Source organism: Vigna umbellata, chromosome 1 (genome assembly GCF_029865625.1).
Source record: "Vigna umbellata cultivar VRB3 chromosome 1, Vumbellata_1.0, whole genome shotgun sequence".
NCBI classification, from domain to species: Eukaryota; Viridiplantae; Streptophyta; class Magnoliopsida; order Fabales; family Fabaceae; genus Vigna; species Vigna umbellata.
This window is the reverse complement of record NC_142165.1, coordinates 71,025,917-71,048,415: the sequence shown is the minus strand read 5'-3', so window position 1 is coordinate 71,048,415 and position 22,499 is coordinate 71,025,917. Positions and strand designations below refer to the sequence as shown.

The 22,499-nt window shown below is 39.4% G+C and overlaps 1 protein-coding gene across 1 annotated transcript; it reads right to left on the bottom strand.

The window, feature by feature from the left end:
• Positions 1 to 18,186: 18,186 nt before the first annotated feature.
• LOC148206197 (uncharacterized) lies at positions 18,187 to 21,724 on the bottom strand. Its single transcript, XM_088107194.1, has 4 exons — positions 21,545 to 21,724; positions 19,240 to 20,095; positions 18,847 to 19,059; positions 18,187 to 18,749 (listed from the first exon to the last, which is right to left on the bottom strand). The coding sequence occupies exons 1-4, from the start codon at positions 21,722 to 21,724 to the stop codon at positions 18,187 to 18,189; spliced, it is 1,812 nt and encodes a 603-aa protein (XP_087963320.1).
• Positions 21,725 to 22,499: the final 775 nt, after the last annotated feature.

The window sequence follows — 22,499 nt, the reverse complement described above, 5'->3', positions numbered from 1 at the left end:
TCTTAGATATAATAAAAAAGTTGTTTAGAATATAAGAAAAAGAATTATCTATCAGAGGGGTATAAACACTAGTGTAGAATTGAGCTTTAACATCACCCCGTAGACGTCGGACAACAAAATAATTAACGTAAATTATTGATCGGTGGCATTTTCGTAAATAAGTGGGCATTAAGACGTCTGTTAGGAGGGCCCCCGACGTCTATAAGACGTTGGGGCCCCTCCTAACAGACGTCTTAATGCCTGACAGGTAGGTGAAAAGTCATTTTTTTCCGCCTTAGAGACGTCCGATCCCACCACCTCGACATCTATATTCGATTATAGACGTCGGTGACCCTCTTAACGGACGTGTATATGTCTAACAGGTAGATGAAAATTTATTTTTCTCCGCCGTACAGACGTCGGATCACGCCAATCGACGTCTAAATGGCCTGATGAAAGTTGTTTTGGACGTCATATTAGTGAGGGCCCTGACGTCTAGTTTAGAATAGACGTCGGTTCACTTGGGGAGCCAACGTCTAGTTTGCTGTTAAATGAGACATGAAACCCGTTGTTACGAGCACTTCATCGTCTTCCTTCTCTCGCCTTTTCTTGAACTGTTTAAACGTACTTTTATTTTGGTTATATTAGTCTTTGGTTGATTATCTTTCATTTGAACCGATTAAAATGAGTTTTTGTTGTGTTTTGGTGCATTTTTTCTCGTGTCTTTGGATAATGATGTACCGCATTATCCCTTTGCTAGTTTCCTCGTAAGAAAAGCTTGCGCCTTTTGGATGTTTTATAGCGTTTCAACCCAAAATCGAACTTCGGTCCTTGCCTAGTTCTATTGTCACCGTTCGTTTTCATTGTCGGATTTAATGGAACTAGGCAAGGACCCATATTAGGTTTTCGGTTGAAATGGCATAAGGGATCCAAAAGACGCAACCTTTTCTATGATGAAACTAGGAAAGGGAAGAAGGTGCTACTACGCTACCCAAAGACACAAGCTGTAGTAGACGTCGGATAATCAATGTTCGGCATCCATGGAGCTCTTTAGACGTCGGGGTCATGTAGTAACCGACGTTTATGGAGCCCTTTAGACGTCGGGTCATGCAATAACCGATGTCTTTATAGATGCTGGGCCTATTTTGTGTCCGACGTTTGATTAACGTCACCCACAAAGACGTCGGTTCTAGATTTGACGTTAAAAGGCCAAAATAACAGACGTTAAATGCCCTTTCTGCACTAGTGGAAATATGATTTTTTTTTGTTTAAGTTAAACATCCCATATGGACATGAGGAGCTTCTTTATGTTTTTCTTAAAGAAACCCATTTTTATCCTTTTTTTCTTTCTTTTTTTCTCTTTTGCACTTGCATACATTTTCTTGTCTTTCTTCCCTTGGTTGTTAGGAAAGAGTTTCTCATCATCCTATATATGTTTTTTTCGTTCGCATGTCAATATTTTTTAATCAAAATTGTTAAAAGGAGATTTAAAGCACAAACATTTGTCATGGATGTCTCTCCCTTACACTATGTTCACTTCGGGCGAAACACTATTCACGTATTATTGCGAGCGAAGAATAGAAGAGAAAGTCGTATTCACTTGAAGAGAAATGCGTGGAAGGAATGAAAGAGAATTGCGAGATTCAGTACTTTTCAATCACCCACTAAGAAGGCGAGATTTGGAGGGATTGCAGTTTAAAAGTCTGATGTGCCCCTCTACATTTTTCTAATTCCACTTCCAATTTTGTTACTTTAATATAATCGATTCTAAGTAATAAAACATTGATTCCAAGCATTATAAATTAAGAAAAGAAGTTGGCTACATTGTTCACTCACGAGTCACTGAAAGTGAAAGTTGCATAGAGATTTCGGAGCCTTTCTGATGAGCATCCTTCACAGGCATTGAAGATTCCTGCATGCATTAGTCACAGTAGACACTATATTAACTTTGAATAGCTTTTGACCATCGAACAACCATTAATATGTGGTTTTTCTATGGTTCTTGTTGTCTTAATTGAGCCAAAAGAGCATTGACTTGTGCAAGTGAATGAAGGAGCATTGTCTGCAAGTGTGTTTATGCAAGTATTGTTTGGTGCGTTGAGTGTGGACGAAGAGAGAAAGCTAAGGTCAGGTTAGTATGATTGTAGTTGTTTAGGCAAGTGTTTGTTATTTTTTATGTTGCAGGATTGGTGGTAGATGAAGAAGATAAGCTTGATGGCTGGAGGAGATGAAGAAGAAAGTGGTTTATAAAGAAGACGAGTCTGCGAAGCTGGAGAAGATAAAGAAGGTGAAACCCTATTCGGTTCCAAGATGTCGTATTCGGTTACAGGCGTGTGAAGACAAACATAGGAAACCGTATTCGGTTCCCATCCCTGCGTATTCAGTTCCCCCAACTGTATTCGGGTAGGAGCGCCTGTATTCGGGTACGAGCGCTTGTGTTGGGGACATTGCAGCATGGATCCGGTTCCAGACGGCGTATTCGGTTCCCTTGGAGGAATTTGCTTCATGCTTGCAAATCGTGATAGTGCGTTGATGGTTGAAGAAGGTGGACGTTGCAGTACCCATGCGACGAAGGTGGTGGTTGATGCAGCGCACATCCGATAGTGGTTGAAGCAGTGGACAAAGTTGTCCGTGATGATGGAGGATGGAGCGAGCATGTGATGGTCCTTGAAGCAGCGACGAAGGTGTCCGTCATGGTGGAGGATGCCCACACAACAGGATGCAGAGAAGAGTGCAGGATGGCGAAGGTGGTTCAAATATGAGAACCCCTAACCGTTTGTTTGTGATGCAGGTGTTCAGTGGAGTTGTTGGAGGTGTTGTGAACATGGTGAACTTCAAGCGTGAAGGTTGATTGCAAAGGTCGTGCGTGGGTGAACATAGTTTGTGATTATTTATGCATCTTTTTCGGGTAGCAAAGATGATGCAATTTTTTACTTGAAGATTGAAGATTTTATCTTGTTTCTCTGCATTAGGAAACCTACGCTGAAGGCTTGAAAAGGGTAGCACAAAAATAGATTTATTTGCGCCTTCAATTTGGGTTTTGGGTCTGGTTTTCTGATTTGTGTGTTTGGTTTGGTGGAAGTTGGGTGCTTACTTGACTATGATGTGAACCTTTGGTTCTGTGGAACTTGGTTGGACAGGGTCTGAGCATAAAATTGGTCCACATATTGTCTGGCTTACTTTTTGTGGTTTCTTGGCCTATTTTCAGGTATCTCATTTTTGTGTTTAAGATCATGGTTTTTTATCTTTCATACGAGGAAGGTATGAGCTGTATGTAATGCTGCTTTGTTTGAATGTTTTTATTTTAATGCTAGGATAACAACTCCCCTAAAGCTCATTACTTTTCCGCTTTTGTACCTCTGTTCAATTGCTTTAGGCTTTTGGTGAATGGTCTGTCATTGGCTTCTGATGAGGGACTGTTAACACATTGACAAGTGTACCAAATCGTATCAAGTAATATAAAATGGTAAGACCAAGTATCGTTTTCCAAGAGACTCGTGCTTACTTAACAGTTGTGTAATACCTTAATTAATCAAGACTTAAAAGCTATTTTGTTGGTGTTTAAATGTAAATGCAACAAAAGTAAATATGAATGGAAATTGATCAATTGAGGTTTGACACAAGAATGAATGGATGAGGTTGATAATATGAGATGATGATGTTGTTGGGGTTAGATTTCACCTACTTCACTTTCATGCATATTAGAATTCATCTTCTTCATTGGAATGTTAATGTCACTTTCTAAATTGCTTAGAACCCGATGTCTCGGTGTAAAAAGCTTAGTCTGGATTATTAAACAACAATCCCTTAAAAACCCTAACAATCAATTCCGCATTAAGAAAAGAAGCTTAAGACAACCAAACGTCCTGTCCCTGTCCCTAAGCAATATTTCCTTTGGGTGAAATCCTCCAGATCATGATTCATAAGATATTTCCCAATACTTAAATAAATCAAACATCAAGTCATGAGTGACCAAAACATAACAAGCATTAAGAATAAGAGAAAATCACTAACATTCAATAAAAGAAGAATAAAATGTTTAAATCATATTCAAATACATGAAAGTTTAGAGGTTACATCATCCCCAACAACAAATGAATTTAGCTCTCCAATGTCATGGAGAACCTTGGCTTACAATGGAAGAATGAATGAATGGAAACCCTAGAAAGTGAGAAGGAAAGCTCTCGCATGCCCAATCTCCCTCCAAAGGGTCGAAAATTGTGTTTCCTTGCTTTAACTGCCAAAAGATGTGAACCGTAGAGTGTGGAAGCCTTTAAATAAATCAACATTGGATCATGGGCCAACGTCGCTGGCGCTCCAAGCCCCAGCTAAGGGCGCCCAGGTGTGACTGCAAAGAGATTAGTCCTCAGTGCCCTGGTTGAGGGCAACCAGGCGTCCTATGGTGTGGCTGACAAAATTGAGGGAATTAGTGATCAAATTCATAAAGTATAACATCTCTTCACTTATTTACCAAATTCAACTAAAACAAGAGTTTAAGCAAGCTTCAAAGTCAAAAAGGGTTATTTTAGTATCAAAATATCATCACAAATAACGGTAAATTCAACCGTTATCAGGGACTCATCGAATCATTGACCAGAGAAGGAGATCCACGGTAATTTCTTTTTTTGTCACTGGTTTTTTGTTTTATGATCTAATGGGCTTGTTGAGAAATTTCAAATTTTGTCTAGGCAAGCCATTAAATGTTAATTTTTTCCTGCAGAGAATTGCTAAGGGGCCTCTTTATTATGTTCTGGTATTGATCTTTTGTGCTCTTATGTTGCGACTTGAGTCTCCAATTGGTGTGGTCTCGTTGGGAATGATGTGTGGACTTGATTGTTTCTTTCTTTCCACTTTGTTGAAGGTAGATTATCATTTAATAAAGTTATGATTTTATTATTTGTTCAAGCATGATCTAATATTCATATTCACAGGTTTGGTGTTACTCTATTATTTGAAAAACATTGAAAATTACCATCTACCTAAACTTGAGAATCAGTGAAGTGAATCTTGGAAAATCTGTGACTACATTGGTTGGAGGTTCAATGCAAAATTTTGCCTTATTCTTACTTCATATCTTCATAAGTCTTCAATAGGTAAGTGTTATACAATGTTTATTTGTAATAAATATATGAATGCCTTAATGTGTTATGTAATCTTTTTTGCTTTATTTTTAATGAATATATGAATGTATCAATGTATTTTGTTTATTTAATATATGAATATAGGATATATGAATGTATGAATATATGAATAAACTATGTTTAATGAATATATGAATGCATGAATTTAATTATAGTGTGTATATTTGTTTAAGTAAATATGGATGGAAGAAGAATTAGATTTGTCTTATTTGGACGGTGAAGATATAGATGATGATGTGGTTGGTGTAGACTTTAATATAGTCTCAATGCTACATCGACAATTACAAATAACCACTTCATTGGCTGCATTAAAAATGTTATGCATTCTTGGACATGCCTTGAATATATTGAATATGTGCTCGAGTGATCCAAGTAGTGTTAGCAATTTCGTACCCGACAAAGACCGTCGCAGGGAGCAGTTAATGTCCTACCTTGTGCATATTAATCGATGTCACGACATTATTCGGATGGGTTCAGAGGCATCTATTAATATTTGTGAGAGACAAAGAACAACTAGGTTAGTTAAGGACGTCATTCGCTCCATAGTGGAGGAATAAGTAGCTCAATTTCTTCATATAATTGGTCATAATGTTAAGAATCGAAGTGTCGCATTTTTCTTCCATCAATCTGGGGGATGGTTAGCAAACACTTTCACAATGTGTTAGATGCTATTTTAAGTCTAGAATCAGACTTTTTAACTCAACCATCAGGAGATGGGGTTCATCCATATGTCTTGAACAACAATCGATTTTATCCTTACTTTGAGGTAGTCATTTGATCATAATTGAAAATGTAATTTTATCAAAGGATGATAATGTTATTCAGTTGTATGATGACTTCTTAATTCAATTTTTAGGATTGTTTAGGGGCCATAGATGGTACTCATGTTCGTGTAAGGGTGCCAAGAATAGATGCTCCGAGATTTCATGGATGAAAAGATTGGCCAACTCAAAATGTGTTTGTCGCGTGTGTAGAATTTCTGACATTGCAGGGACCCTTCTATCCGGATTTGATCAAAGTTTTTTATTCAAATCTTAAGATTTCTGGAAATGGATATATTCTCAGTGGGTCAACAAGAGAAGAATTAGATTAAAACCTGTTGATTGGTTCAATGTTGCTCATATGAAGTATGAGGGTCAAAAATTGTGTTATGCAAATCTCCTAGATGACTTTCCCTATGACTGGGACATGGCATTAGCTTCTATGGTTAGACCAGAAATGCAGGGTCAACGTGTTAAAACGGTTGGTTCTTTGAATATTAATGATAGACTTCTACATTATGTTATTGTGCACATGTTGACTCCACGATCTGGAAATTTTGCGCACAAGGATATCTTTATGTTATGGGTGTTTAAAAATAATATAGCTATCAATTGACCTCATCACATCATGCAACATATGCTTAAATGCAAGGCCGGTGACACACCCCTACCATATGGTGTCTTATCACCCAAATCATGCAATATTGTGGAGTACATGTTGATGCCGATGCCAGCACTCAGATTGCGACCAAACATCATTTTTCAACTAATTCTTTGAAGATGTTGAATATTGTTAAAATCAATGGTGTTTGGCAACACGACGTCGGTGATGATGAAGACAGAGAGCAACCAGAACATCATGACAACCATGTGCAACCTCCTCCACATCTTTCAAATCCTAATATGATGACTCAAATGTGGGAGGGGGTACAAGACTTGCAACACAGAATGCAAGGTATGGAACAAATGTAGGTGCGGGTTCAGCGTATTAAAGATAACTTGGCAAACTTATCCCTCGACATGAACCGAGAATTTGCTCACTTGAATCAGAATGTTAACTTAATTCTTCACCTTTTAGATGATTAAGTTCTTAACTATTCTGTGACTGTATTACATGACTTATTTGCTTAAATTGACTTATGTGTTTGATTTCTTACATTACCTATTTTGGAATTGTACTTGGTTTGACATCAGTTTTCATACTTTTATTTATTGTCAACTAAATGAACTGCAAATAAGATGGATTCTTGAATTATTGATGAATTGGAAAAGCAAATTACTCAAACAACAACACTATGTGCAATTCTTGAACGACAAATACAGGCCATGGAGCGTCGAAATTCCCTGTTAACGGCTAGGATTCAATCATCTAATCCAACTTCAGAAGAAATTCATAACTTATTACGGAGTATGAACATTCAAGATGATAATTTATTCAGACAGTGCTTTGACTTTCTATCTTCACATCCATGCCATACAAGACGCCTAATAGGGATGCCAATACATTATTGTTTCAATAGATTGCTGACATACTTCACTGAAGCAACTTCATCATAAACTATTACAAATATATTTGTATGTTGTTATGTTCGCACTTTTTTTATGTCATGTAATATTCTAACTTCGTTTAATTATTTTTTCTTCAAAAGTATTCAATCTCACTTCCATAACAAATAAAATCATACTAATTGGTACTATATTATATTACAAACAAATACTACATTTTTTAAAATTAAATTCATTTTACTAAATTATAATTTTTTTACATTTTAAAAATTAATTTTAATAATTATTTTTAACTTTTTACTCTTTATAAACATTTTTACAATTAAATATAACATTAACAATTAATCATTTTATATTACTTTAATAACTAGGGACATTTTGGTAATCTTTACTTTCTACCCATTAAACACATTTTTTAAATATGTCTCATAAATCAAATTCTACACTCTCACAAACTTCACTTCCAAATCCACTCTCAATTACCTCCAAGTTTACTCAAATAAACAACAAAAGATTTATCCTCAAATTCCCTCAAATCCATTCAATCACTCTTCCCAAATCATCTCCTTTAAATAACCTTAAGTGAACAAAACATCAATGAAGTATTGAATAAACTAAAACATGATTACATTATTAGACTATGTCGCAACCGGAATCGCGACGGGACGAGGATCCAAAAAGAAACGGATTTTAAAAAGAGATTTGGAGTCGCCACCATAGTTTATTTTGGAAAACTACGGAAAAACCTCAAAACGATAAAGCACGGTCCACGAAAACCAAAGATTGGGTTCGGGAGTCGGTTACGCGTGGGGAAGGTGTTAGCACCCCACAACGCCTGCCCTAAGGCAGTACCTTTAACTAAATGCACGAATATGATGTGGTTTTCAAAATGTTTAATTATCCCCTAAAATAAAATTCTAAATAAACAAAACATATTTTTTTAGTTTTTTGGGCCCGACAAGGATTGACCTTGCTCCTACGTATTTTCATTCAAAATGAGAAATCAGGGTTACGTAGTTCTAGTTAAGAGATTGTTTGTTGTTTGGAAAAGCAGATGTTTTTAATTTTTGGAGATTTTATGTTTTTAATATTTTCGTGAAAAAGAAGGTAATGAGTACTAGGCCAACGCGAACGGTCGCACGAGTACTCATACCTTTAAAACAATATTTAAATATGTTTAATTATTTTTTTTTAAAAAGAGAAATAACGATATTAAGCACTAGGACGATGCGGACGATCACACGAGCACTCATACCGTTATTTACTTATTTAGGAAGACTTGAGAGTATTGAGTGCTAGGCTGATGCGGACGATCGCACGAGCACTCATACCCTCGTTTAATATTACGTAAATAAGAGAGAAAAGTATTGAACACTAGGACGATGCGGACGATCACACGAGTGTTCAACCTTTAAACGTATTTTTGAAATTTTATTGAAGAAAAGAAGAAAAAGGTTTTTAGCACAAGGACGACGCGAGCGGTCACACGTGCGCTTAAACCTTTAAATATTTTTGTAATAATTTTTATAAGAAAGAAGAAGAAGAGGTTTTTAGCACAAGGACGACGCAAGCGGTCACACGTGCGCTTAAACCTTTAAATATTTTTGTAATAATTTTTATAAGAAAGAAGAAGAAGAGGTTTTTAGCACAAGGACGACGCGAGCGGTCACACGTGTGCTTAAACCTTTAAATATTTTTGTAATAATTTTTATAAGAAAGAAGAAGAAGAGGTTTTTAGCACAAGGACGACGCGAGCGGTCACACGTGTGCTTAAACCTTTAAATATTTTTGTAATAATTTTTATAAGAAAGAACAAGAAGAGGGTTTTAGCACAAGGACGACGCGAGCGGTCACACGTGTGCTTAAACCTTTAAAAATAATCTTGTAAATTCTTTTATTTAAACTATGAATATTGTATTATTAAATATATATATTTAGGATAAGTAGATGTTTAAAATAAATAAATAGAACAAAATAAGATAAGAGAAAAAGATAAATAAATAAATAAAAAATAAAAATAAAAATAAAATAAATAAACAAAAGAAATGAAAATGGCTGAACGGACGTTAAGAATAACGAACGTTCATAGGGGGATATAACGGACGGACGTTTAAAAATGTGAGATGAATGACGAGCGTTCGTCGAGAGATAACGAACGGACGTTGGGAACGAAGGCTGAATGACGAACGCTCATTGAAGACATGACATTGAGAAATTGAGGCTGAGAGACGAGCGTTCGTTGGGGAGATGATTAACGGACGTTTAGTCAGGAAGCTAAATGACGAACGTTCGTTGAAGACATGACGAACGGACGTTGAGAAATTGAGGCGGAGAGACGAGCGTTCATTGGGGAGATGACGAATGGACATTCATAAATGGAAGCCTAATGACGAACACTCGTTATTGAACGGACGTTTAAACAGTGACTTAATGACGAACGTTCGTTATTGAAATAACGAACGGACGTTCAAAAATGGAAGCTTAAGGACGAACGTTCGTTATTGACACGACGAACGGACGTTCAAAAATGTAAGCTAAAGGACGAACGTTCGTTATTGACAAGACGAACGGGCGTTCAAAAATGTAAGCTTAAGGACGAACGTTCGTTATTGACACGACGAACGGACGTTCAAAAATGTAAGCTAAAGGACGAACGTTCGTTATTGAAATGACGAACGGACGTCTAGACAGGGAAACCTAATGACGAACGTTCGTTATGACAGACGGACGTTTAGACATGTAAGCTTAAATGACGAACGTTCGTTATTGAAAACGAACGAACGTGTAGACAGGAAAGCTCAAGGACGAACGCTCATCATTGACACGACGGACGGACGTTCAGAAATGTAAGCTTAAGGACGAACGTTCGTTATTGAAATGACGAATGGACGTTCAAAAATGCAATCTTAAGGACAAACGTTCGTTAATGAACGAACATTTAAACAGTGTAGCCTAATGACGAACGTTCGTTATCGGAAATGACGAACAGACGTTCGTTGTAGAGATGGCTAACAAATAGTTCGTCCAAAAAATGTCCGAACGGACATTTGAATACGAGACTAAATAACGAGCGTTCCAAAAGGGCCTAAGGTTCCCGAACGTGCGCTCATTTCTGGGCCTGGCCCAGTGGAATGATTTCTAACCTAGAATTTCCTAGGGGTTCAGGAGGTTCATCCCCATTCCTCACTCTCCAGCTCGCGCCTTCTATAGAGACCCAAGGTCTTCTACTCTGCACCACGAACTCATCGTCGCCTCTGCCATAACCGGCCACCGTCACCTCAACCAGAACACGCCTTGGCCTCGCCGGCGGCAACTCGCGCCACCAGAACCACCACCAGCCACGACGCCACCGTCTCTACCTTTCTCTTTTCAAAAAAACAGCGATTCTCAGGGAGGGTCTTCCTCCGCGTTACACACCGATGCTACACTCCGTTCGCGGCCACCTCTGCCTCCGATGCCACACCGCCGCGCCCTATAGCTGGACCAGAGACATCACCGGCGACAAACGCTAATGTTAGAAACGCCTTCGCTGCTCGCAGGTATCCTCACGGGTCTCCCTTTTACGCCTGGGATAGAAACGCCGCCACCGGCACCCCCCTTTGCTCGACCCTAACTCACGTCGGCGGAACTCCCAGCCACCGTTGCCGGTGTAGCAGATGATTATTCTACCAATTTCTCTTATCTCTGTGTTTAGGTTTTCTCATTTGGTGATTTGAATCTGTTTTGGTGTTGTTTGTTGCCAGAGCAATGAAGACAGATTTTGATTTTTTTAGTTAATGGTGTAGTCAGTGAAGATAGGTGGTGACCGTGAGGTGTTAGTACTGGCCGTGGGTGTTAATATGTCTTGTGGCAGTGGGTGAATATGGATGAAAGGAGTTGGAGGTTCAGTGTCAAGAAAGGATGAAGATGGATGCTTAGAGGAAGAGGATAAACGAATGCTATAAGATTCTAAAATGGGGAATGTGGCAGACTCACCATAGCATAAGCAAAATGGCATAAACATAAAAGGCAGTTATACAGTAAACATACATGATCACACAGGGGAGCAAGAGGCTTACCTCTCGGAGCTCTAAGGCTGCTGCTAGCTGCGAGTATCCGGTGACTTCCTCTCCTTCCTCCTCTGGCCTTTGTCTTTCTTTTCCGGTGCCAATGGTGGATACCCTTCTGTGACTGGATGATCGCTCCAGATGAACGTCCCTCGTGTGCCCCCCTTTTCCTCTTTTCCTCTCTCTGATCCAACCTCCCCCCTCTCAAAATCTTGGCAAATATTCCCTTCTAACCACCTTGTCCCCCTTTCCAAAAATCTTGGAAAAATTCTCCTTAACCACCTTGTCCCCTCACCCCAGACACGCATCCCATACGTGCCCTTTTCCACGTTTTCTATTTTTTATTTTTTTTCAATTTTATTTTATTTTTTAATTATTTTCAGTTTTAATTTTATTTTTCAATTTTTTAATTATTTTGATTAATTAACTCTATTAAAACAAATTGAAGATAAGAAAAATAGAAATTGAATTAAAAGCAAAAATCTAAATACATAAAAATAGAATAAAACAAAAAGGTAAAATAAAATAAAAAAAAAACCAATAAAAACACATTTTTTCAACCCGGACAAAATTGAGTGTTGACAACTGCCCCTCTTTACTTAGATATTACTAAATAATATAAAAATTTAATCTTTTCGTATTATTTAAGTGAAGCTAAGTAAAGATAAAAACACTAATTTTGTCCGGGTTTCAATCATGAAAGAAAATGAACAAAATGATTCAAGTCACAATGCCAAATGACCAATGTCAAGTAGAGTATCAGTAACAAAAAACTAAAACATGGATTTGACCATTGCCTCGCAGAAGGCCAAACTCGCAGAACATAAATTTAAATTCGACCATTGCCATGCAGAGGACCGATAACAGAAAATTAAAACCTGGATTTGACCATTGCCTTGCAGAGGGCCAAACTCACAGAACAGAAATTTAAATCCGACCATTGCCATGCAGAGGGCCGATAACAGAAAACTAAAACCTGGATTTGACCATTGCCTCGCAGAGGGCCAAACTCACAGAACAGAAATTTAAATCCGACCATTGCCATGCAGAGGGCCGATAACAGAAAATTAAAACCTGGATTTGACCATTGCCTCGCAGAGGGCCAAACTCACAGAACAGAAATTTAAATCTGACCATTGCCATGCAGAGGGCCGATAATAGAAAATTAAAACCTGGATTTGACCATTGCCTCGCAGAGGGCCAAACTCACAGAACAGAAATTTAAATCTGACCATTACCATGCAGAGGGTCAATAACAGAAAACTAAAACCTGATTTGTAGCTTTGAAAAGTTGATAAATGCCGAGTTAAACATGAAGATTTTGCAAACAATTCTCCTTGCTTCCTCTGAGATGATGTTATGTCATGATGATGCATGAATGCATAGACACATGAGACTTTCATTTTGTTCTTTTCTTTTACTCTCGCTTTTCATCATCATCATTTTTATTTTTTTTTTATTTTTTTTATTTTATTTTATTTTATTTTTTTTTGAAAGTTCCATGCTTGGAATCCATTGTTAATATTGTCAACAAACATGATGTACGTTCAAAACGCATTCCTTAAAAACAACATTGATATGTATAAAACCCTTTGATGAGCAGGAAGAAAGTGTAACCCTGAGTTAAAATTCTTTTTATCGCTTTTTGCAATCCAAATTAACTTGAACCCTGTAGGATGTGGAAGAATGGTTATGAAAAGCAGATGAATAATGATTTTCTGTGAGCAAATATTAACGTATGCGTGTCCCTTATTTGGGGGAAAGTGCTATTAACATGTTGGGCTCCCATATTGCCCCAATTTTGCACAATAAGTATGCTTTGGAAAAGTGAAAAGATTTGTGTATGAAGGGTTCCCCCCAAATTGGATGATCTTCGATTGACAGGGAGACCCCCTTTTTTTTTTTTTTTTTGAACTGAATGCGTCGTTCACCACATCATTCAGTTTCCAAGTTAAATTCGTGAGAAAGATTAGGACAAACAGTTTTCAGTCAGCGTGGACTTTTATTAGCTTGTACCGTGGTTAAAGGTCAAAAGGTTTTGAAAGAAAGGATAATGAAGGCCCAAATAAGTGTTTGACGGTTAAAGTTTTTAAACAAGAATCATTTGCAAGGTGTCCAGTCAACTGTCTTTAGAGATTTGAACTTCAGGCATCCTTTATTGTTGTTTTTTTTCTTTCTTTCCCTTTGGATCATTCTTTTTGTTGCCCCTGCTGTGGTCCTTTACGATACTTTCCTTTTCATTTTTGTTTTGTTTTTCTTTCTTCCTTTTAGAGATTTCCTCCTCAACTTTGGATGCTTATGATGTATGTTTTTAAGTTGACGTCGATATGCTAATGATTCTTGTCTAGGGTGATGAAAACAATTATGAATTTTGGCTCAAAAGGGGTGCAATTGGATGAACTACTTTTGACGATTGGATAACGAAAAATGGCCACACGTCACTCTGAATCTTGTTTGTCTGACTTTCTCTTGAATTTAAACCTGAAACAAAACTATGTAGTGTTTGACACATCCCTTTCATTTTTCTTTTGCTTTGTTTCCTTTGTTTTCTCCTTCTTTCTTTCTTTTTTTTTTTATATCTCCCTGATCAACGGATTATTGGTGATATGTAACATAATGAAAACTGCCCCAATATTAGGCGTATGGCGAAATCCTTCATCTTACGGGAAACGAAAAAAATTAGGGTTCAAGTAATGTGAATGCAGATGCTTTATCAAGAAAAGAACACCGGTTACTCCCAAAACCTTGAATTAGGGAAGTACGCACCAACGGTATTTTTCACAACTTTTGTTTTTCGAAAATACTATGTCCTTGACAACTTTATTAACAACAAACTCAACATGTGACCTTTCTTTTTTGTTACCTCTTTTTCGTTTTTCCTTTTCGACATCCTCCAGGACCGAGCTTGCCAACCTAATATACCTGTGATGCTTTTATCAACACGCGTTTACTTATTTTCGTTTTCATTTCCCCTTAACTACTTAACAGCTCAGCGTGACATGCAATATTTCAGATGGAATGCAAACAACCAAAATATGAATGAACTCACGTGAAATTTATTTAGTGAATAAAACACAGAGTACAATAAGCGTTAAAGATAATATCAACATCCCTTTAATAACAACCACTATCACGGAATCATCATGCGTAAAACTTTTTTACTGCATCAGAATTAACTGGCAATGGTAACTCCTCTCCGTCCATTCTCGTGAGAATTAGTGCCCCACCAGAAAATGCTTTCTTCACTACAAATGGCCCTTCATAATTTGGAGTCCATTTGCCTCTATGATCCTTTTGTATGGGTAGAATCTTCTTCAACACCAGCTCACCTTCATGAAATTCTCTTGGGTGTACCTTTTTGTCAAATGCCTTCTTCATTCTTCTTTGGTACAATTGTCCATGGCATACTGCTGTTAGTCTTTTTTCATCGATGAGATTGAGCTGGTCGAAACGAGCTTGAACCCATTCTGCCTCTTCTAATTGGGTTTCCATTAAAACTCGTAAGGACGGAATTTCCACTTCAAACGGAAGTATTGCCTCCATTCCATATACAAGCGAGAAAGGCGTTGCCCCAGTGATGTTCGTACCGAAGTGCGATAACCATGTAAAGCAAAAGGAAGCATTTCATGCCAATCCTTATATGTGACCACCATCTTCTGCACAATCTTCTTGATATTTTTGTTAGCAGCCTCTACTGCCCCATTCATCTTTGGACGATAAGGAGAAGAATTAAGATGATGAATTTTGAACTCCTCACATAACTCTGTCATCATCTGGTTATTCAAGTTAGTGGCATTATCAGTGATGATCCTGTTAGGGAGCCCGTATCTGCAAATCAACTCCCTTTTTATGAACTTGGTCACCACCTTTCTAGTCACATTAGCATAAGAAGCGGCCTCAACCCATTTGGTGAAGTAATCGATTGCAACTAATATGAACCGGTGTCCATTTGACGCCTTTGGCTCTATAGCTCCGATGACATCTATTCCCCACATCGAAAAGGGCCATGGTGCAGACAACACGTTCAAGGTCGTGGGTGGAACATTGATATTACTTGCATATACCTGGCATTTCTCACACTTTCTCACATGTGTACAACAATCATTTTCCATAGTCAACCAAAAATACCCCGCTCTCAGTATCTTCCTGGCCATTGAGTGCCCATTCATGTGCGTGCCAAATGTACCCTCGTGTACTTCTTTTAGTATCAGCTCGGCTTCTTTTGCATCTACGCATCTAAGGAGAACCATATCATGATTCCTCTTATATAGAATATCCCCACTCAAAATGAAACTGCCAACCAACCTCCTTAACGCCCTTTTATCGTTTTCTGATGCCTTCTCTGGATATTCTCGGGTCCTAAGATAATGCTTGATATCAAAGTACCAAGGTTTACCATCTACCTCCTCTTCGATGAAATGACAATACGCTGGCTTCGCATGACTCTTCATTTCAATCATTGACAATTCTGCATCTTGATCAACTTCAAACATCGATGACAAGGTAGCCAATGCGTCTGCTAATTGATTATCTTCTCGCGGTATATGATTAAACGTGATGGAATCGAAATATTCAATTAATCCCCTGATGTAAGCTTGGTATGGAATTAATTTAGTATCCCTAGTCTCCCATTCTCCCTTCAATTGATGGATGACCAAAGCTGAATCTCCATATACATCCAAAATTTTTGCTTTAGACTCTATAACTGCTCGAATACCCATGGCACAGGCTTCATATTCTGCGATATTATTCGTGCAATTGAAACACAACCTTGCCGTCATTGGAATGTGTTGATTCTTAGGAGAGATAAGCACTGCCCCTATTCCATGCCCCATTACATTCGAGGCCCCATCGAATAATACCGTCCAGGCTTTTTCATCTTTGTCCTCTTTGTTCTCAGCAAATAAAGCCATGATATCTTCATCAGGAAATTCAGGTTGCATCGGCTGATAATCACTAATGGGTTGATGGGCTAAATATTCCGCTAAAGCGCTACCCTTGATAGATTTCTGAGTAACATATACAATGTCGTACTCTGACAATAGCATCTGCCATCGAGCTATCCTTCCAGTGAGAGCAGGCTTTTCAAAAATATACTTGATAGGATCCATCTTGGATATCAACCAAGTAGAGTGGCTCAACATGTATTGCCTTAGACGATGAGTAGCCCACGCCAGTGCACAACAAGTTCGCTCTAACGACGAATATCGTTGTTCGCAATCTGTGAATCTTTTGCTCAAGTAATATATAACATGCTCTCTTTTCCCGTCTTCATCATGCTGACCCAATACACAACCCATTGAATTATCCAGTACGGTCAAATACAAGAGATGAGCGGTCTTCCTGGCATAGGTGGACGCAATACAGGAGGGTCTTGCAGGTATTGTTTGAGCTTTCAAAAGCAACTTGACAGTCTTCATTCCAGACTACGGCCTGATTTTTCCGTAGTAACTTGAACATTGGTTCACAAGTAGCAATTAATTGGGAGATGAACCTAGCAATGTAGTTCAATCTTCCCAAAAAACCTCGAACCTCCTTTTCTGTTCTGGGCGCAGGCATTTCCGTTATCGCTCTTACTTTGTCAGGATCAACTTCTATCCCTCTTTGGCTGACAATAAAGCCCAACAATTTTCCAGACTTTACTCCAAACGTGCATTTGGCAGGATTTAACCTGAGTTTGTACTTTCTCAGCTCTCAAATAATTTCCTTAGATTGAAAATATGCTCCTCTTCTGATTCCGACTTTGCAATCATGTCATCCACATAAACTTCAATTTCCTTATGCATCATATCATGAAAGAGTGTCACCATTGCCCTTTGGTATGTTGCCCCAGCATTCTTGAGTCCGAAAGACATCACCTTATAACAGAATGTTCCCCACAACGTGATAAAGGTCGTTTTTCCATATCTTCCGGTGCCATTTTAATTTGATTATATCCCGAGAATCCATCCATGAACGAAAATAACGAAAATTTGGCCGTATTATCAACCAGAGTATCGATGTGTGGTAACGGGAAATTATCCTTCGGACTTGCACGATTCAAATCACGATAGTCAACACACATCCGAACTTTCCCATCCTTCTTAGGCACTGGCACATTCGCTACCCATTGTGGGTATCTTGCCACAGCCAAAAATCCTGCGTCAAATTGCTTTTGGACCTCCTCTTTAATTTTTAGTGACATTTCCGGCTTCATTCTTCTTAGTTTTTGCTTGACCGGAGGGCATTCTGGCTTGAGTGGGAGCTTATGCTGCACAATATTGGTATCTAGACCCGGCATGTCATTGTAAGACCACGCGAATACATCTTTAAACTCCTTCAACAGGGCACGCAATCTTTCCCTCACTTTCGTTTTCATACTAGTACCGATTTTCACTTCCTTTATCTCATCCTTCTCTCCCAAGTTGAGTATTTCAATCTCCTCCTGATGGGGTTTTATCTCCTTAGATTCTTGTTCCACTAATCTCAACAATTCTGGAGAGGGTTCCACATCATCTTCAAAATCATCTTCCGTATTATTGATAGGGTGCTCAAAATTAGGAACATTGATATCGTTATTTTCAAAACAATCATTGTCACATCTGCATCATTTAAATTTATGAAAAAGTATAAATAAATAAGATAAACAAAGAAAAATGCCAAATGATGATGAAATGCAACTTTATTATCACGCTGAGTGAAAAGTAAAAAGAATCAATCCGCAAAACTTCAGTTCTAAAGCCCCAATCGAAACTATAATCTTAATTAAAACTATTACATTTTGTTCACATGCATCACAGGTAAATCCAGCGTTTCCCAATTGTCGAGTTGAGTATCAGGGGAGCAAGCCCACACAAAGCTCAAACTTTGAGCCCTTTCTTCATCCTCCACAGCTGCTATCTGGCCAGTGTTGATCCACCCAGCACTGCGGAAACTTTCCTTGATGTCAACAATGTGAATTTTGCTCTCTCTGGGCCCTCGTCTTTCTGCACGGGCCAGACTGCGCTCTTTTCTTTCTTCAATCATCTTTTTCCTGTCTTCCTGGGTAGGTTTGTACCCGAAGCCATATCTGTTCTTGTTTTCAACGATTTCTAGAGGGAATGCTCGCCCCTGCCGATATTTGCCCAAACCTTCCCCATATATATAGCCCTCTTTTAGCATAATCTTGGCCATCATAATAGAAGCACATGATAGACGAGGATTTACTGGAAACGGTTCCACACAAGCATTTCCCACAATCTCCAACGATTGGAAGGCTGTCTCGAGAGCTTCTTCAGCCGCCTCGATGTAGCGCGTGGATGATGGCCCACTTACAAGAAGATCCTCTTCTCCTGATACTATCACCAGCTTATCTCCCATCACATACTTCAACTTCTGGTGTAGTGTAGAAGGCACAACTCCCGCCGAATGAATCCATGGGCGCCCTTAACAGACAACTATAAGCTGGCAGGATATCCATAACCTGGAACGTTATTTGAAAAACACATGGGCCAACTTGCATTGGTAATTCCACCTCTCCCATCACTTCTCGTTTACTACCATCAAACGCCCTCACAATCATTGAACTAGGCCTCATATGCATTCCTTCGCAAGGTAGCTTTTCCAGAGTTGCTTTCGGCATGACATTCAAGGAGGACCCATTGTCCACTAAAACACGCGCAATAACATGATCCAGGCATTTCACAGAGACGTGAAGAGCCTTGTTATGCCCTCTTCCCTTAGCTGGTATCTCATCATCCGTAAAAGTGAGATAATTATTAGCAACAATATTGCCAACAATACCTTCGAATTTATTCAACGAAATACCTTGCTCCATGTGAGCCTCACTGAGTATCTTCATTAGCAACTTTCTATGTGATGCCGAATGCATGAGCAAGTCTAACAAGGATATACGAGCAGGCATACGGTTTAATTGTTCCACCACCTTATATTCACTTTGTTGTATGAATTTTAAAAATTCACAAGCCTCCTCTTCAGAAACTTCTCTCCTCTCTTCCTTGTCGGGGATCTCCTCTGTCTGTGCACCCTTCCCCTTTAAGAATTCTTTTGTCTTCGCGGCCATCGTTGCTTCCTTATCATTAACTCTTTCTCGTGCCAACTCTAGTGATGTGAAAATTCGACCACTCCTAGTCATTCCACCTATCCCTGATATGTTTTTGACGGCAGGGTCAACGCTTTGTTCTTCGCTTGACGCATGCGTCCCATATCTCCATGGGACGGCTTTTTCGTTCTTGTAAGGAAAAGGAGCTGGTACACGGATAACAACGGGCGACCTCCCTTGAGTTGGTGGGATAGAAGTAGTCTTAGTGAAACGAATCACTAATGGTTTTGGTAAAATCATACTGGATTCATCACCAGTCTGTGCAAATACATCACCCTCCTCCCTCTTGTAGCATACCTGCATCAGACCACGATCTAGCAGGTCTTGCAGAATTTCTTCAAACTCAACACACTCCTCAATAGAGTGCTCAGCCTCTGGGTGGAGCGCGCATGCCATACTCTCATCATAATCACCCTTCAAGATACCCACTTTCAGCAACGCCTCCAAAATAAACCTCCTAGAGCTCCTGACTTCTTTCACATTTCTCACCAGCTCATGTTCTTTCACTTCGACAGCATCCGTCGAAGCACTTCCATGCCCTAATAAAGGATTGGCCTCGACACTAGGCTTATCCTCTTGGAACTTTAACCACCCAGAATCAATTAGAGTCTGCACTTTATGCTTGAAAGCCAGACACCTCTCAGTGGAATGACCAGCGGCCCCTCCATGATAACTACACTTTGCATCTGCATCATAACCTCTTGGGTACGGAGGCTGCAAAGGCTTCAGGGGACAAACGACAACAAGACCTTGTTTGATAAGATGAGGCAATAATTCCGTGTAAGTTGTAGGAATTGGGGTAAAGTTAACATAATTTCTTTCTTGGTTCCTTCTTGGATAAGCATTTGGACCCACATTCATATTGGAACCTACGTTTGCCCCTCCCCTCCAATTATTCATCGGAATGTATTGTGGTTGATAGTACCCTGGTTGTTGTTGAGGCCTAATTTGATGACCAAATGACGCGTTAGCTGCATGTGGATGTTGACCCTAGTATGGTCGATAGTTATGGGTGGGAGCTTGACCTCTCCACACGGGGGTTGCAGAGGTTGCATGCACATCTCCTTCCTTTCTTTTTCATGAGTTGAAATTGGGTTTTTTGGAATTTGCAACCGCCGACGAGCCATATGCAATCTTCCCATTTTTCAACCCGATCTCTATTCGCTCGCCTATCACGATGATATCGGCAAAATTTGAAGATACATTTCCCACCATATGTTCATAAAATGGTGGTTGGAGCGTATTTACAAACATTGCCACCATTTCTCTATCATATAAAGGTGGCTCAACTTGTGCAGCCAATTCCCTCCACCGCTGAGCATACTCCTTAAAAGTTTCGTTGTCTTTCTTCGACATGTTTTGCAGCTGTAAACGATCTGGCGCGACATGTGTATTGTATATGTACTGTTTCACAAAAGCATCAGCCAAGTCCGCCCAACAACGAATTCGAGTCGGCTCCAAATGGGTATACCAGTTTAACGCCACTCCAGCCAAACTATCTTGAAAAACACGGATGAGCAACTGCTCATCATAAGCATATGCAGCCATCTTTCTGCAAAACATGGTCAGATGGCTCTTAGGGCATGTATTTCCCTTATACTTCTCAAAATCTGGCGCCTTGAACTTATGTGGAATTTTGACGCCAGGAACCAAGCTCAATCTAGAAACATCCCCAAATCCATAACTTTCATACCCCTCCACAGCCCTCAATCTTGCCTCTAGGCTCTCAAGTTTATCCTTTGCCCCATCGACATTACTAGTTACCCCCTGAAATAAAGTATACGGCGCAGCCCCTGTAGAAAAGCCCTCTCCGGTAATCACAGGTGGCACCGGAGTTACTCGTATTCCATCAGACATGTTTGCATGCATTCCTTCATTTACCATAGGTGCGGACATTAAAACAGGTCCCTGAATACTGATTGGCGGTACGTTGGCAGTGGTAGGGAAAGAGAATGAAGTCTGCTCCCCTTCTGTGTATTCTCCCACAGGTGGGGTGTAACCTGGAGGTAATCCATACATTGGGAACGAAACAGATTGGCTCCCAGCATTGAACAACGGAGGGTAATATTGAGCATTTCCCTCAACTTGCGAAGACGTCGCCCCTCCCATAGTCTTCAGGGCTTCGAGAGCCGCCAAAATCTGGGCCATTTGATCCTTCAACTGGCTGACATCAGCCTTAATAGACTCGTGTGACTGCTCCCAATTCTCCATGACCTTCGAGTTAGCTCTGGTCCTGTACGGATGTCTTGGAAAACTTGCCGTTGTTCTCTCACTTGTACTGATGATTAATTTTTTATTAAATTAAATTAGATAAGGATGAAAAATGCAAAAAGAAAACATGATGCATGCTAATGATAAGTGGAAATCACAGAATAACGATGACAATACTGATGGAAAATTAACACAAGCCGATACCAAACAAACATCCCCTATCTTTCATTTCAAGAAAATTTGATCCATTACATCGTCTAAGTAACAAAACACATAATTCCGATGTACATCAATCCCGCGCCCGGGCAATGAAAGATTTCATCTCTCCCACCAACCATTTACAATGATTAATAAACAATTCTATTTCCGCTGGTGAATTACGAAAATGAGTACTAGCTTCAGCATTCGACACCATCCTGGGGATGTCTTCAATTGCCCCATTTGCCAAAGCAGCCAACTGAGCGAAGCTTTCCTTCCAGTGCTTTACAGCCATTTCTTGCTCTGCGATGTGCTCTTTCATTTGCTTTATCAAGGCCTGATGCCTTTCTTCAAATTCTATCGACCTTCATCGCTCCTCCTGTTCCTCAATATATTCCTCCATTTGTTTTTTATCAGAGTTCGATGCTCTTCTTCTGCTTCTGCTAGCTTCCAACGCTCCCGGTTCATATCCGCCTCAAACGACATGGTCATCTCTTTCATCTCATGCCCCGCTTTTTCTACCTGCACCTACGCTTCTCTTAGTCTCTTCAAGGCTTCTCGTTTATCTCTTTTGGCT

Excerpts from the sequence above, each read along its gene's own strand:
- LOC148206197 (XM_088107194.1), bottom strand. The coding sequence starts at position 21,724 with ATGGAGAATTGGGAGCAGTCACACGAGTCTATTAAGGCTGATGTCAGC. Across the intron at positions 20,096-21,544 it reads TCAATGCTGGGAGCCAATCT|TTCCAAGAGGATAAGCCTAG; the intron begins GTTTCGTTCCCA and ends GGGTGGTTAAAG. Across the intron at positions 18,750-18,846 it reads TATCCTGCCAGCTTATAGTT|TATCAGGAGAAGAGGATCTT; the intron begins GTCTGTTAAGGG and ends AGCTGGTGATAG.